This window comes from Apostichopus japonicus, chromosome 18, assembly GCF_037975245.1.
Source record: "Apostichopus japonicus isolate 1M-3 chromosome 18, ASM3797524v1, whole genome shotgun sequence".
NCBI classification, from domain to species: Eukaryota; Metazoa; Echinodermata; class Holothuroidea; order Aspidochirotida; family Stichopodidae; genus Apostichopus; species Apostichopus japonicus.
Window position 1 is genome coordinate 2,332,786 of NC_092578.1, and position 16,479 is coordinate 2,349,264.

Here is a 16,479-nt window from a genome sequence, read left to right on the forward strand (position 1 = left end):
TATGACTATTTAGGCCTTCAGTACCAAGTAGTCCTAGGCCAAGTTGAAATTTATTTCACATTATGACCTACAAATTATTGTACAGGTGTCCTTCATATCCCATCTCGTAATGGTCTCGCTTTTGTCTGGCTTGAGAAGGTGGTCAGATGTTTGTGTACCTATAAAATGGGAGCATCAGCTTTTCTTGTAAGTAACAGATGTGCAAATGTACACATCTGCATACCTAATGAACTTCCTACCATTAACACATTTGGGAAGTCAATTGATGATTCCTTTACTGAATGCCAAATGTGTATTGATGATCATTCAGGTCCCAAAAGGTTCAGGTTCAAAACTGATGTGTTGGATTTGTTATACTTTCAATTATCAGTTTAAACTCATTCAGAGGTGATGGGTTGTTCTACATTTATACCTAAGGACCCTGTTGTTGCTATTAGTACTGTACTTCATGAAGAAGTATGTTACCTGTTAATTAATACAACCTCAGTGTTGAATGATCATTTCTAATATGTTGTGAGCAAAATAATTCATCCTTGCTTATTTAGAGTAAGACAAGAGGGAAAGCTCAAGCCTTGTACATAATGAGTTATTTAAAGGGAACAATATTTAAACTTTGAGCTTTCACTTTGGAACAAAGGCAATTTCTTAAAACAGGAAGAAGCTGTATTTAAGTGCCACTATAACGAAATATATATGTTTAATGTCCATCTCATGTGTACAACTATAGGTAATACAATTAATCTGCCGATGTGTACGTTCCGAAACATTGTCCGAAACTTTTAGTTTTGCTCTAATGTAATATCACCATCACAGTTTAGCTGTTTACTTGTGATAGTCCGCTATGGTGTGAGAAAACTTTTGGTGATCAAGGAGAGTTACCTTTTCTTAGAAAAATACTACTTAAGTCAATCTGTTTTAATATGGAAAAATTTGAGACAAAACTACATTTTTTACTTAACGAACATTGCTGTACCAAGTTGACAGTGGTTATTGACCCAACAGTATATATCTCAGACAGGCTAATCACAGAACCAATACGGTAAGTAGCTATAATGAAATGTATTTAATGAGAAGTGTTTTCTAAACATTAGTCAAATAACTTTTCTTGGCGTATTTCACAACTTCTCCACCCTCCACAATCTTGTTTCCATCACAATGACACATGGTATTCAATCCCAAATGAAAACAGTGTTACATAATAGCCTCATATTGTAGGCAGATCTAGTTAAATGTGAAACTATTGAGCATCAATTTCTTGTCAAAGTTGTAAGTCATCAGTTTTCATAACCTGTCACTTGTGTACATTTCTGTTTTTTGTTTGTTTAATTTTAAATACATTAAATGTCCAGAATATGTTTAAGGTCACCAGGTCTTACTCTTAGAGAGAGAGGATGACATGAAATTTATTGTTATTGCTGTTGAATTACTCTGCCGCACAGTAACATTAATATTGTATGTAGGAAGCCAATATAGCATACAGTGTAACAGCTACATTGAACAATGTAAGCCAAATTGAGCTTCAACAGTGGTCCTTGTAGGGGACAGTAGTCTGACAATGTGCCTAAATATAATGAGCTTTAGAGGAAAAATATATTTAAGTTCAGTTGTGATTGCGCTGAAGGAATATGAATGATGCCAAATTAAAAAGATGATCATGCCAAATTATTATCAGTACTGTGCATTAGTGTGCAATGCATATTAGACCAAATTTAACATGAGCAATTATAGTACAACACACACACACACACAAATCACTGTTTCTAACTACATTGTATTTTAATATGTCTGTGTTGTATATGATGCTTTAATTTCATAAATCAAGCAAAGTTAGCTCTCATCATGTGACCATCATACTTTCATATTCACTGTTTGCAGTCTAGACTTCTTAGCTGTGCAAACTATTATTCAGGTTTATTTTTCTTAAAAGTCTTTTAGAAACTAGTTATTCCCTTATTTTTCTGTTTGTCTGTGCAGTAAAATTATTAACCGGACTTTAACATATCTCTGACTGCTAATTCCCACTCTCAGTTTTCCATTTGGTACTTCTTGTTAAAGCTGGTTGTGAAATTAACAAAAACTGAATTAATGATACTATGAGAGAACTTAGACAAGTGCTTGTGTTATTTATGGTACAGTACATGTCATCAGAATTGCTATACTGTAGCTGTAACCATGGCAACCAGCTTATCATAAAGTTGGAGGGAATAGGGATTACGAAGTCCAACAATGTGCCAGGCTATATGTTCATGATCATGTATAATTGCTATTAATGTCAGCTGATGGATTGTCATGTAAATATGTATTGCTGAGCACACTAAATATTTACCTACATATATACGTACTTTGCGTATGGTCATAATAACATGCTACACATGCTACCGAACCTATCAGTCTTACACAGATTTCAAAATTCATCTGATTTGATGAACCTTTTGGAGAGTTTTGGCACTATGCTTGTCCCACAATAGATCACAAAGTGTGAGAGAACTCTAAAACCACTCTGTGCCTTTATTGTTATCTCATTTTGGACCAAACAATTCAAGATTTAAACCTGTTTGTGAGTACTTGTTCATATGATTAGAACATTTATCAATGTCATGTCAAGCCTGCATGGGGGTGGGGTGGGGGGGTGTTCACTAGAAGGTTGAAATTAATAGTTTATGGATCTCCAAAGGAAATAGTTTCTCTGACAGTATATTGCAGAGCTAAATGCTATGTCTAAGTGCAAAGACATATTAATTTTGATACATGTAGGAAACATCTGTAGTATTTTATAACTTTGGACAAACTGCAGAGCTACAGTACACACATGTAAACAATATCTGAAAATTTAATTATTTCCTGTTCTTGTGCCAACCAGACCAGATAATTTGTAATTTTCAAAGTAAAGTGAGACAGATCTTACTTCAGGTTAAAGGCGAAACAGGTATTGCAAGTTCTACATTTGAATTTGTCAAAAGGTAAGTGCACTTTGGGCTTAAAATGCAAAAAAAATATCTGATGCATGAAAAAACTCTCTTACCCTTTACTGTTTGTGGTTAAAGATTGTTGTAACGATATATGACTGCAGCAAATTTTAGTATAACTTGATCACAAATATTATGCATTCATAATTTAGTCAGATTTGCCATAGAAAACACCATTTTTTGCCAAGAAGTTTGTTGTGAACCAATTTTTGAAGGTACAGTAATTAACATTGTTTAGTCTATGGCAAAGCTTTTGAAAAGTTCAATTGCTGACTCTTCTGTTTCCATTCATTTTGTTCCCACTGATGTACTAGGAGTCCAGTAAAACCCACAACTCCAGTTCTACTCAGTCTGCAGGAACGTCAAAGCAGGTATAACTGAATGGAAAAAAAAAAACAAGCTGCTTTTTCTGCATGGAAATTTGAGGTTGTCAGTCAATCAAATTCAACTGTATAAATTCTTATTTTTATTTTTTTTAAAAAGGAAGAAGAAAAAAGGCTTTCCCAACCTACATGTGCATGCACCATTCGTTTGCCAAGAAAAAGAAAGACAAAATAATAGGTTGTGTTTTTATATGCAGTTGCTGTGTTGTTGATTAAATTATATTACAATGACATAGAAGTCCATTTTTTTTAATACCTTGTACCTGCCAAGAGCAGATTATACAAGAGCTTACTATGAAACAAAGCAGATGGGATCAAGTCTGAGGAGAATGTAACATACAGTATTATTTTTTTTGGCTTAAACTGAATTACACGACTTAAAGGAGAAATGTTTAGTGTCAAGAATTTTAGTTACATATATCTTACAGCGCTTCAGTCCAATAATATGTATTTTCCACCTAATAGAGAACAAAGAATCTTTTGTGAAATGTCACTTTGAAACATTGTACTGCATGTACCACTAAAGTTTTGGGGATTTTTTTTAGCGCACCCTACTAAAACGTGGAAATAACAAGAACATATTTGATTAATTTATGACTACTTAGCAAATTTTTTGACTGTATAAATGAAACTACTGATAACATTTTTAGTTTGATTGAATAATCACAGATACACCCCTTACACTACACACCTTTGAAACTTTGCTTTTACTGTACTTTTACTGTGCCTTTAATGATTGTGCCTATCTGCAGCTTTTCCCAAACATGTTTCATGTATTTTGCTTTGAGTTTGAAAACATCATTTTGAACAAAATATATTCTGTTTTTGGTCAAATTTGTGTCCTGACCTGTTGCACAGAAATTTTTCCGTTTTAGGCCAAATTTCTTATCACTTTGACACCAGATGACACCAGTAGTGAAGTTGTGAATGTATTAAGTGAGCTGTTTCCTTGGTCCGTGATTTTATCCCTCTTGCCTCTTTGCTGACCTTGAAACTTGAAGATTTATATTTGCTCTTTTTTGCCGTTCTTGTTCTGCTGTCCAAGTTGCTAAATAGTGTTTTTAATGACTCGAAAGGAAATCCACCCTCGTCAACTACAACTGTATCCAAATAATGTAAATCATGTGATGTGAATAAAGGGTGTGCACACTATTTCTATGACCCTTGTGAAACCTTTCCTCAAGCTCCTGATGTAAAAAAGTTGTGATGTTTGCATGGTAACAATTGTTTTAACTTTGTCCGTTGGACTTTCTTTTAATATTGGCCAAATATTTGAGTTGGTTGTTCAATATTAAGATGAATGTATAATGTTAGATATGACTGAGTGATTTCAATCATTTTACTTTAAACATGAACTGTTTGCATGTCTGAAAGTTGTACCAATAGGTTTAGTTATCTGTCAGACATGAAATGGTCTTAATTATTAACTGTTGTAATTAATTTACAATTAATTAACCGTAGAACAAACGTTTACAATTTTTTTGTTGCAAAGCTTACTGGTCAGCTCTATAGGGATGAATTACTGCAAGCTTTGTTTGCAAGATCAAGTAACAAAGTATAAGTGGGGAAGCTTGTTAGTTGTTGGCAATCAAATTGATTGATTTTTCATCAATATCTGAAATCAATTAACAGCTGCCGAAGAACAATAGGGGAAAATTTCTTTCTTGGCTTTCAAGTTTAGTTCAAGAATTTGACTGTATGAATTTATGTCACTTCTTTTGTCTCTTATTCTCACAGTGGTTTGTTTTTTCTCCCTTTTACTTGAAACAACCCAAATGATAACTCATTGCGCTGCTGTTATTGTTATCTCAAAGTATGTCTCTGCGCATTACAGAGTATTAAAGTTAATGTAAACTTGTCAAACTTCCCGAATCTGTATATATGGGGAACATAAATGTTTCCTTCGGTTCAAACCTCACACACATCCAAATGTTTGTTTAACATCATCTACACACACATGGTAGAATCTCCTCATTGTAACTTCTGTGTCTTGTATCCCTCACGAACATTGCATTAACCAGAACCTCAAAAGGCTTAGACAAAGGTAAACATTTCTTGTCGTTTAGACATTATAAGAATTTAATTGATTGACTAGTCAAGGGCAATTAAATCACCTAAAACATCAACACACTTGAGGTTAGTTTCACTAAGCAGATGAGTCCTTTGACCCCGTACCAAACTGCTTCATTATGGGTTTGGGTGACACAGTAACTATAACATTTATCTTGTAACTGTTGCAACCGACATCCAGACCGAACAGACATCTCTCTGACAATTGCCTTCATCTCCTGTCTCTTCTCGTACACACTTGGTGATTCCTTTGATCTACAGCAATGTTTTGATGTAGTTATAACAAATTGGTTGCGAAAGTTTGTTTTGCATGCAGTACTGTTTATTCATCTTCAATAAACAGATAAGACTCTTGGAATGTAAAATGGATTCTACTTTCTCTCCCTGCTAATTGTCAGGGGGAAAAGGAAAAAAAAAATCCCTTATCTGGCTATTTATCTCTGGAAAATTGTCTAAAAAAAGATGGGCTCTCACTATGGAACATCAACATATTTGTCAGGTTATAATATATTGGACAATTTGAAGGTGTAATTGCAGAGGGCACTAGGATAATATTATCTTTACTGTTTGTTGCTACAGTAGACATGGATACTCACCACCCTATAGAACATTTTGGCCGAATGGTATACGTCATGAAAATCTTGTGTTTGCATTCAGTTTGACCTTTTAAATGTTTGGTTGTGAAGATATTCATGTGTGTCTAGAGGCTGTTATTTCCATGTCTTCCAAATGTACCCTACATGAATCACTTGTATGGGAATCAATAACTTTTTACCTTAATCATCAAAAGACAAAGTTATGTCTATTAAACATTGCCATTATGTTAAGTTACTGAATAGGTTCGTCGTCCACTAACCTTTCCTCCTTTCCCAGCTTCCTTCCATTCCCCTTCCCCTTCCCACTCCCCTCTCCTTCTTCAAATTATTGTCAAGGTGATTTTATTAAAGGTGTTCAAAGTTAAGAGGATTGGGAAAGCTGTTAATTCTTAATTATAACTTTACCAGACTAATACTGTATGTATGTATCACTCACAATTGTCAAATTAAGACAACTTTCTACATTTTGTCAAGAAATGAAGGTTACATAGGTGCTTCTGTTGAAACTAGTGAATTTGCATTGTTAAGCTAATTATTAAACTGCTTTGGTGAGGAATTTTAGTGCCAAATATTTTTGAAAAATGAAAAATTTACCAAGATCAACTCAAAGTGCTACTTTAAATAGCTATTGTTCTTGTATTGTTTGCTTACTAATCCTACAGAATATTACTCAATATAGAATTGAAACTCATCAAACTAAGTCTACATATTTTTGCCTATTATTAATGAGTCATCGACTACAGTTTTTTATTAGCATCCAGAAATTTTTCATCAGGAAATTTAGCAATAAGAAAAAAATAATCATCAAGACATCTAGCATCATGAAATTAATCAAAATTTAAACACAAAAATGCTGCTGTGGGAAAAAGAAAGTAAAATAATTAAAGTAGAATCAGCATTATTAAACAAAAGTCGATTTATTTTCTGTGAGTGTTGCCAAGGTATGTTATTTACTCGTTACACTGTTATGCAAAAAACAAAAGAAGAAGATATTGGAAGCAAAGTAAATCATAATTTAGTTATGCAACAATAATTTTAAGAAAATGGAATACTATGCTTTAGCCAATGAATAAAAGACAAAAATAAATAAATAAAAAGAACAGAAAAAAATGAGAGAAAGAAAGAAAAACAACTTTCAACAGAATGCCATTACTGAACTTTTGTCTTGCAGTACTTACTCTTTTGTTTTCATTTTTTAGTCAAGGTCATATTTCTCCTTCCATACAATCACTCAAAATACAGGTCCACTCTATCGAAACATACAATTTTATATACACATACAATCATTGGAAACAGCCAAATATTAGAGATTTCGATACTTATTATTTATGATACAAATAATGATTTATAAAGTCAAATGGCTATATAACAAGCTGCTTGAAAATAAACAAAGGTTTGCATATTTGTTTCTACACAAAAAGAAAAACAAAAAAAAACATTTTACTGAATATATTTCAATGGTAGCAATATTAATGAAATACATTTGTCACATTCATGACATTCATGTTAACTACTCAATGAACTGGTGGTGGATATAAACTTGTGGAAGGAGTCATAAATACATTACAAGAATTAGACAATTTGGTAATTTAATATAAATAGATAGTTCTCAAACTATTTGACTATGAAATGGAAGACAATTAACAATTTTTACAAATAAAGTATCTCTCTTAATATTATGACGACTCATTTTGTAACTACAGTAACTTATGTAGTTTAATTGTCTGTAAACTTCTGTCAACATGAGAATTTACAAATTTATACTGTACAATCCTGCATTCATCTCTGTACTGTAACTGTGTCACAACCTGAAATTCATCCTGTACCCAGCATGGTGGATCTCTTATGTTTGTAAAAAGTACTTTTGACACATAACAAAAATACTAAATACCCAGTTTATGTGTTTTTACCTCAGTTCATAATATCAATGATCGGACAAGACTCAGTACTTTTGCCATCAACATTGCAAAATACAAGACATTGTTCAAAAAGTGGATTGAACAATGCAAAGTCATGTTAACTAGCAAAGGAAGGATGGTCTAAGGCAGGGGTGGGCAACCTACAGCCGGCGGGCAACATGCTGCCCGCCAGTGATTTTTTTTTCTTCCCGTGAGATGTCTCAAGAAAAAGAAATAAAATCAATCTATTTTACATCATCACAAAAAACGAGCTAGCTACAGTAGCTGCTTAAGTTAAGACACTCTGCAAAGTTGCCCTTCCGATAGATATTTTGTTTATAAATTTCAACACACAAATTTTAGAGCTTATGTCACAGATTTCAGCAAGTTCATTTCATGGAGTGAAAATGGTTTAGAATTCCTTTTCCAAATCTTTCCAACTATTACTACTTATTTGAATATGCAAAGTTTGATACTGCATTGTTAAATTGTGCCTTACTATGAAGGTTCTATGGATACTCTACATGGCCATCTGCATATGATATATCTACTTTTGGTATGAATGTATTCAGTCATTACAATAGATTGTGTACTACATGCATGACTTTTAAAGACATCCTTAGAATTGCTAGATATGCACATAATATACTGTACTCACTGTGGTGTATACTTTGTTAGTTGATTGACCATACAACAACACATGCAAAAAAGAAACACTGAAGACAATCATTTCAGTATCAATTTGAAAAAAACATGAATGGAATGAACTCATTTCTTGTGATTTTCTCATCCTCCTTTTCAGAATTTTAGTAAGATCTAAGCAGGTCAACTATCTTTTAGAGTGTAACAGAAGTGGAAGAGATAATTTATTACTTTGCCAAGCAATGTTTTGCTTTCCTAACATATCACACTGGTTTACAATGTGCTGCCATTAAAATGGAGCCATATGTCTGGTATGGAGGCAAGAATTTTTTACTGAAGACAAAACCACAGTATCCTCATGACTTGTTGTAAAATAAAAAATTTTTAATACTAGATACAAAAGTTTTTACTTTTTTCGCCCTTTATTTCAGAGTAGTTTTAGTTGTTATTTCAGTCTGACCTGTTATTTCAGTTTATCATCATTATTTCAATAAAATACTTATATAGCGATGTCAAAGCTATTAAAGAAGCCTGCACAGAAGCTGTCTTTAATGCACACAAATTAACTAGAATTGTCAACGACAGTCGGATGTTTTGTGAATTAAGGCCGTGTTATACACGGGAGTTACCTGTAACATATTTTGACTCTTGTGATATATTTTCATAGTCACAGTGATACTGATTCAAATTGCCTATTCCTTTTCTTTAAGGAAAGAATGTGTGAAACCTTGTAGTACTGTAGATAAATATAAATTGTGAGACCAGGAAAGAAAATAAGATATTATAAGAATACATGTTGCATAGTCTGTATTATTTTCAAGAAATTATAGCACATGGTTCAAATGGTCACTTGCCTCGAATCATGTAGCAGTGAAGACTTAATGTAAGGGATATTAAAAAAGTAGCATACAAAAAAAATATAAAATTGTCTAGCATTAAATTTAGGTACTGAATCGGCTTTTGTAACATTATCAACTCAACTCATTAGTAACTGTGTGGTAATATTCATCTCTTAATTTTCTAATTTTTTTATTGTCACGAGTCAGATAATTTAATGATAATAATATTGAGGATTTATAAAGCGCAGACATATCCACCGATAGCGGTGCTCAAGGCGCATAACAATATTACCCTGGTCAATGATAACCTGTCAAACATAGAAACAATCCCTCCACATGGCAGCAGCTAAACAGCGCCAAACTGACAGTTTATCTCACAGGTCCCCATTTATACACCTGGGTGAAGAGAGGCAATAGAGATAAAGTGCCTTGTCCAAGGAACACAACGTAATTATCTGACCAGGACTTGAACCTGCAAGCCTTAGATCACAAGTCCACTGCCTTAACCACTTGATCACAGCGCTCTCTCAGATGCACCCAAGCATTAATATTTGACAATTGAAAACTTGAAACACACTGTATATATACCCTCTGACCAGTGAAATCATTTCAGAATTCTTCAATCGTGATAATCTTTTTAACAATTATCATCTCACAGCCTTTCTTCTACTATAACATTGAATGGTTTGGGCACCAAGTCAAAATGAATATCTGGTTCAGTAGAAGGCATCACATTTGGAGGCAACTTGATGGTGAATCTTTGCATAAGACAAGCTGTCAGTACCACAATTTCTGACTTTCCAATGTCTTTGCCAAGGCAGGCTCGCCTACCTGTAGAAAAAGGCATGAAGTAAGGGAATTCTGTCAAGTTTCTGGATTTTCCATCTCTGTCTAGGAATCTTTCTGGATCAAACTCTTCAGGATTGCTCCAGTTTTCAGTACTATGGTTTACAGCATAAAAGTTGGCCAAAACTTGAGTTCCTGCAAAGGAGAGGAAAAGATAAATTTAAAAACTATAGCACCTAGTATTGATAACTTATTCTAGGAAAGAATGTTGGAGGGTGATTGAAGGTTGGAGACCAAAGGGGAGATAAAAAAAAACTAGCATTTTGATTTGCTTTCATGTTACTGTATGTACAGTACTATACCATGACCAGAAATGGTTTATTGGGAGAGAGAGAGAGGGGGGGGGGGGGGAGGTGTGTGTGTGGACTTTTAAATTAAATGGCTCTTGAGTTTTTTTTCTTATTGTTTAAGAGTTTCCAAAGGCCCAATAAGTAATTCATTTTTGGACCAAGCACCCAGAATGTTGCGCAGTGTTCAAGTTACTACATGATTAATTTTTTCTTCTTTTGTTTTCCAATAAAATTCAATAAATCCAGTTAACAGACCATTAAAGTCAAAGGATGGTTGTAAAATGAGAGTTAAACATTTGACCTTTCATACCTGATCAATCATGTTCTTTTCATTCCATATGCGGCGGCCAACTACTTTAAATCAGATTTGGTATGTAGTTGGTACTGTACAGTAGTTCATATTTTGTACAGCAAACAGTACAAAGCAAAAACAGTTGTCTTGCCTACTGTAGTTATGTGTACAGTTAGGTTTAATGTTTGGATGGATTGACAGGGCTAATATTGTGGAGCATCCCAGACGTGATTGAACATATAGATTTATCTATATATGTTTACAGTATACATGTAATTGACTAGTAATTATACAGTAAGAAAGCATGAAAGCATCTACCTTGGCTGATTGAAAGATTACTGTATGATAAGGGATTACATTGATTACAATTATAATCAGCCATAGCAACTGTATATAAAGTATATAACCATATATAACCATAAATAACCATATATACAACCATGTATACAACCATGTATACAACCTTGTACAACCATATATACAACCACATATAACCATATATATAGCCATATAAAACCATATATGCAACCATATACAACCATATTCCATACATAACCATGTATAAACATATATAACCATGTAAAGCCATATATACAACCATATATACAACCATATATACAACCATATAACCATATATAAAATATGATGAAGCTTACCTGCTGGAACATAGTGACCTTCAATGATAGTGTCACATTTTGTAGCATGAGGAACACCAAAGAGGGACATGGAACTGAACCTTATGGTCTCGTAGATAACAGCACCTGCAACCAATCGAACAAAAACCAATAAATGTAATAAAAGTTTTAGCATACATATCTGAAAAGTAAAACCAGTTGGGGGGATAGTTCAAGACTTTACAGTACTATTTCATACCCAATATATATTAAACATAACATCACAAAGTTCAAAACAGTCGGCACGGAAAGTATTGTAAACTTCAAGATCCTCTTTTCTTTCATTAAAATATTCTGATCTTTTTATGTACAGTACTTACCAGTTTATATCGATAATGTTCCTTGTTCTTTCTCCACAGTCATACTACTGTATTTTTCAGTTTGTAAACTTTACCTGATGAACATCTAGTTTAGATTTGTCAAACAATTTTTAGTTACAGTTTATGCTGCAATCTGTCAGTCTACCCTCAAAGCCCACTACCACAAGGCAGTAATGCCTCCAAAGTCCATGTCCTAACTCTATTCACCAGTTGAATCTTCCGAATAAAGCGTTTCAAATGATATTTCTTTGAAACTTCTTCCACCATCCCTGTTGCATCGGAGCTTTTGTTTCATCTGACATTCTGACACAACTAATCACATTGTCACGTCTGATATACCTATAAGTACTGTATGTTGGTTTGTAGTGTGATATCATAATCGTACTTACAGAGATAAGGAAGATTTTGCTCGTCTTGTAACGTCGGTAGTTTGTCACGTCCTATGACATCATCGAGCTCCTCTTGTACCTTCCTCTGTACCTCAGGGTATATTGCGAGGTACAGAAACATCCATAACAGTGCATTCAGAATTGTGTCACTCCCTTTCAAGAGAAAATAAACATGAAAGAAATTAACAATTTGCTCTGGTAATCCTTTCCAAAATCATCGTTGGTAAAATACAACTATTGTATCATAAATTTGTTCATGTGTGCAAAATTTGGCCCATCCTGAGACATAATGGAACATGCTACTTTCACCAACATGTACCTTCATTTTATCACACACTATTGTCACTCTCTCAAAAGTTTTTTTTCTTCTTTTCTGTTCTCTATTCTCAAAACTGTGCCATAGTGTGGTAACGACAGAAAGTTACTACACCCTGGAAACATTGGATGTGCTTTCCCATGATCAATTTTGTGGTAGATACTCCCCGAGGGAAATATACATTTACCCTAAAGGCGTTCTGCTTTTTACAGCAATCCAGTTGTGACCTAGTTGATTCTTTAGATGACATGAAACAACCTCCTAATGAGGCTTATTGAAAGCTGACTGAAATGGAAACATTTTAAAATGTGTCAAACAGGAACAAAGTGTCTCTACATAAGCACATGATTAGTTACCTAATTCAGGTAACATTCCCATAATCTTTCTCAATCAAGTAATTGCCTCTTGTTAAAAGCAAACTGGTCTCCTTTCTGCCAGCTCTGAAAGGAATCTGAAAGTCAAAATGATGACCTCTGCAGTACATAGCACTTTACTCCTCTAATTGAATTGCAAACATCCACAGATCTTATTGCAAACAAGCTTTGTCAAGGGTGGTCAACAATCTCAGGGTCCCTCTTTCAACTCGGGCACCCCACTGGGCCCTGCTAAATGAGGGTTGTTTGGATGGAAATGGAATTGCTTAACTGGATGATGACGTTTAGTAACATAGCCCCCTTTGATCCCGAGCGAAAGTCATATCAACTCCCAGTCTTCTGTTTATTTGGCACACATACCCCCTGCTATGACTAAAGTGCAAAGCTATGGAATAGCTCGTGATCATTAGCCGAGTGATGGAGTCCCAAACAACCTGTTCAAACTTACCCTTACATGAATGTAAACCCCAACCCTAGATGTCAATCACAACCTGTGTCAAGAGAAATTTACAATTTTGATCCAGACATCTTAATAAAGACTTCACACGCCAGGTGTTTTATCCATCAAAGTCCTGACATATACTTTAGTAAATGAAAACCTTTAAATAAATTGGTTGTGAAGTGTTAGAGATAGAGAGGATTTATCAAATTGAATTGGGAGATGGTGGCACACTTGTTCTTCTGTACCTATATCTTTACCCCACTCCATGATCTAAATTACTCAACTGTTAGCCAGAAAAATATCTAATTCTAAAAACATGACTTAGAAATTGCCTTAAATAGGAGTTAAAAAAAATTATAGGTGGTACTGTCTTTGTATGAAATGAGTAAATTATTCTGTATTTAATGTACAAAGATGCATCATTTGATGAATGATGTTATTGACCCGGATAATATGAAATGATGTATAAAAACACTCTGACCCACACAATAGGTAACCATATTATTTTTCGCTTAGCATTTCTAGGACACATTCTCTCTCAGAATGTAGTGAAGTTACAGTTTAAGTACATTGATTGTAAAACAGGCATGTAAATTTTCAATTTTAGTATGAATGTACATGTATTTCTGGAATTAACAGTTATTTGAGTTCTATTTGGTAAAGCTAAACTCAATCACAATGCGATTCTCTGAGGTATGTGCAGTATACACTTCACCCCTCTCTTACCTGTCTCCTTCTACACTAACACGCTTTCCTGATCTACCAAATTGCAGCTGGTATAAATTTTGCATTCCCCTCCCCCCCTACCCCCTGGTGACCTCCACTACAGTCACTGCATGCTATCGCTTCCATCCGAATTTACCATTCTGAAGGGAAACCTGTGTTTTTCAATCCTGTTTCTGTCTACGCCTTTACTGACATTTTTTACTTGAATCATGCCGACGAAGGTTACTAACCAAATCTAAAGTATGATTCCACAGACCATTACTTAAGTATCCTTTTTGTTTTTGGTAGTAAATACTCAAACCCAAACCAGTAAGTTTTAGGGAATTAATATCCATATCTTCTTAAATGTGAGTTAGAACTTTGAACCCTGTGAAAAAGTATGATGAGTTCATCAATTGTAAATTACATCATTTCTTTGGGTGTTCTTGTTGTTGCTTGTTCTGTTTGATATCTGTCAGATTTCATATATCTGATATCTGTTGGTGATATGACCTGCTTCCCGACCTCTCAGCGTTTCCGTTCTCATGACAGAAAAAGTCCCCAATAACAACGGATACTTAGTTTGTCTCATTGTATTCAACCAGATACGCACATATATATTCAATTTGGAGCCATAGAGTCGAAAGAAATTCCACCTGCGGCGTTCAGAAAATAGCCCTCATTTCCTCCTAACTTGTACCTGTAGACCTGCGGCATTCGCCAATTCTTTCAATTACCATTTTTGGTCAGTTCATCTTTTGCCATTTGCAATGGTCACGATTGTTGTGTGAGGCACATTCGTGACCGCTCAACTGACCTGAAGCGAACAGGATACCAAGAGAAAATGAATTGTTCCCAACGGGGGACCTGATCTCTTTGACATTTGCGTGCCTCCGCATTAAATACACATTACATCTACGAATCAGGAACGGTCTTTTGTTTCTTCAGGGTTGAGAAGAAATTTCTCCGAAGCAAGTCTATGGAGCTCGTCAATGTTTTTTGACTTGGCAAAGTCCTTCAAATCGAGTTACTGATGACCATGTGTTTCATTAAGTTGTCAAAAACCATTACGTATACATTAGTAGATAATTAGACTACTGTACTCATTAGTTTGTCACATTTCCAAGTTTTTCTCTTAATGTGACTTGCATTCGGAGGTGTGATTGCATAACCCTCACCAATCAGTCAGGAAAATACCCTGCTGTCATGTAGCAACAACATCACTCTCTCTTACACAGAGTAAAAATACAATTACTGCTTTAATTTGTTATGCCCTAGGCTAGACAAAACCTCTTGGAACATTTACAATTATTGATGATGTTTGGTTTTTATTTCAAACCCATTTTAAATGGTTTATAGATCCTGAGGGGTTGTCTACATTAACTCTGATTGTAACGATCGAAATAAGGTTTGAGCAAAGACACAGTGGTCATCAGTGTGAATCCATTGCTGGCAAATTAGTTCTCTCCTTTCAAAAATAACATGGAATGAGACATAACACATCCAATTTCGTCTGTAATGGCTCCCCAAAAGAGTTGTAAAATTGTATTGAAGATTTCAGATTTCTATACCTTTCACACCATGCATGCCTGTTTCTATGTCATAGCACTCACGTATGTTTGTAATGTACTGCAGTTGAATAAAGCACCAAACCCTGCTTGATTGATCAAGTATTCATGGATCAAGTGTTAATGGATCAAGTACTCAATTTATCCCGCTGATCATGCATGTTATTCAGTCTTAAAACGTTGCTTTTGGAACAAATAAAGAATTCTCTTTAAGTTTCTGTACTTTTCTTCAGAATCAACTGGCATGGGTATTATTGCATAAGTTGGCACCATCTTTCTAAAAAATGCAACTTGTCAGTTTGTCACATGAACGTTAAATCGTACTGTATACCTAACTCATCTAGGAGTGTTATGCTAAGATTTCTTAGTGGTCTCATGAGAAGTAAGGGTAGTAAGGGCCTGTCATAGAGGGCACACAGTGTTAAAAGGTTACCAGTTCATTCTGGGCACAGTATAACAAGAGTGCTAAGGTTGTGGGGAGACAGGTAAGCTTGTCACTCTTAAATATCCAAACCAGTAAGTTTTGGGATGTATTCGTAACTCATCTAGGCAGTGTTATGCTAAGATTTCTGAGATTATGACAGTCACTGATTCCAGTATCTGCAAATTTGTTTCAACTGGTTTTTCCATAAATTTCACAAACAAAGTAAGTACAGGGCTTGATGTAATTGTGAAAGAAACATGGCATATGCACTATACGTGGGTTGTATTGGGGTGTGAGGCATGGGCTGGGAGGGAGGGGGGTGGGTGGGTGAAGAGCAGCACTGATAATAAATATTGGTAAAAACCTTTTTTGTCACCAGTAGGGTAATTTTCCTGAACAAATTACAAGGTACAGACAGCAAATATGTGGCAGCAGTTTGTCAAAC

General features: G+C 34.7%; 2 protein-coding genes across 5 annotated transcripts in view; one reads left to right on the forward strand and one right to left on the reverse strand.

Moving 5' to 3' along the window:
- LOC139958665 (SWI/SNF-related matrix-associated actin-dependent regulator of chromatin subfamily D member 1-like) overlaps positions 1-16,479 on the forward strand; it is a 135,248-nt gene that overhangs the window by 4,850 nt on the left and 113,919 nt on the right. Inside the window, exon 2 of one of the 2 annotated variants that reach the window (XM_071955918.1) lies at positions 3,281-3,337. The exons of the other annotated variant lie outside the window; for it this stretch is intronic. Within the exon in view, the coding sequence (XP_071812019.1) occupies positions 3,281-3,337 (57 nt within the window). The remainder of the gene's footprint in view (positions 1-3,280; positions 3,338-16,479) is intronic. 2 annotated transcript variants of the gene reach the window in all.
- LOC139958664 (steroid 17-alpha-hydroxylase/17,20 lyase-like) overlaps positions 3,359-16,479 on the reverse strand; it is a 78,511-nt gene continuing 65,390 nt past the window's right edge. For all 3 annotated transcript variants that reach the window (XM_071955911.1, XM_071955913.1, XM_071955914.1), the window contains exons 3-5: positions 12,206-12,358; positions 11,479-11,583; positions 3,359-10,375 (exon numbers count right to left, since the gene is read on the reverse strand). In XM_071955911.1, the coding sequence (XP_071812012.1) occupies positions 10,047-10,375; positions 11,479-11,583; positions 12,206-12,358 (587 nt within the window). In that variant the 3' untranslated portion in view covers positions 3,359-10,046. The remainder of the gene's footprint in view (positions 10,376-11,478; positions 11,584-12,205; positions 12,359-16,479) is intronic.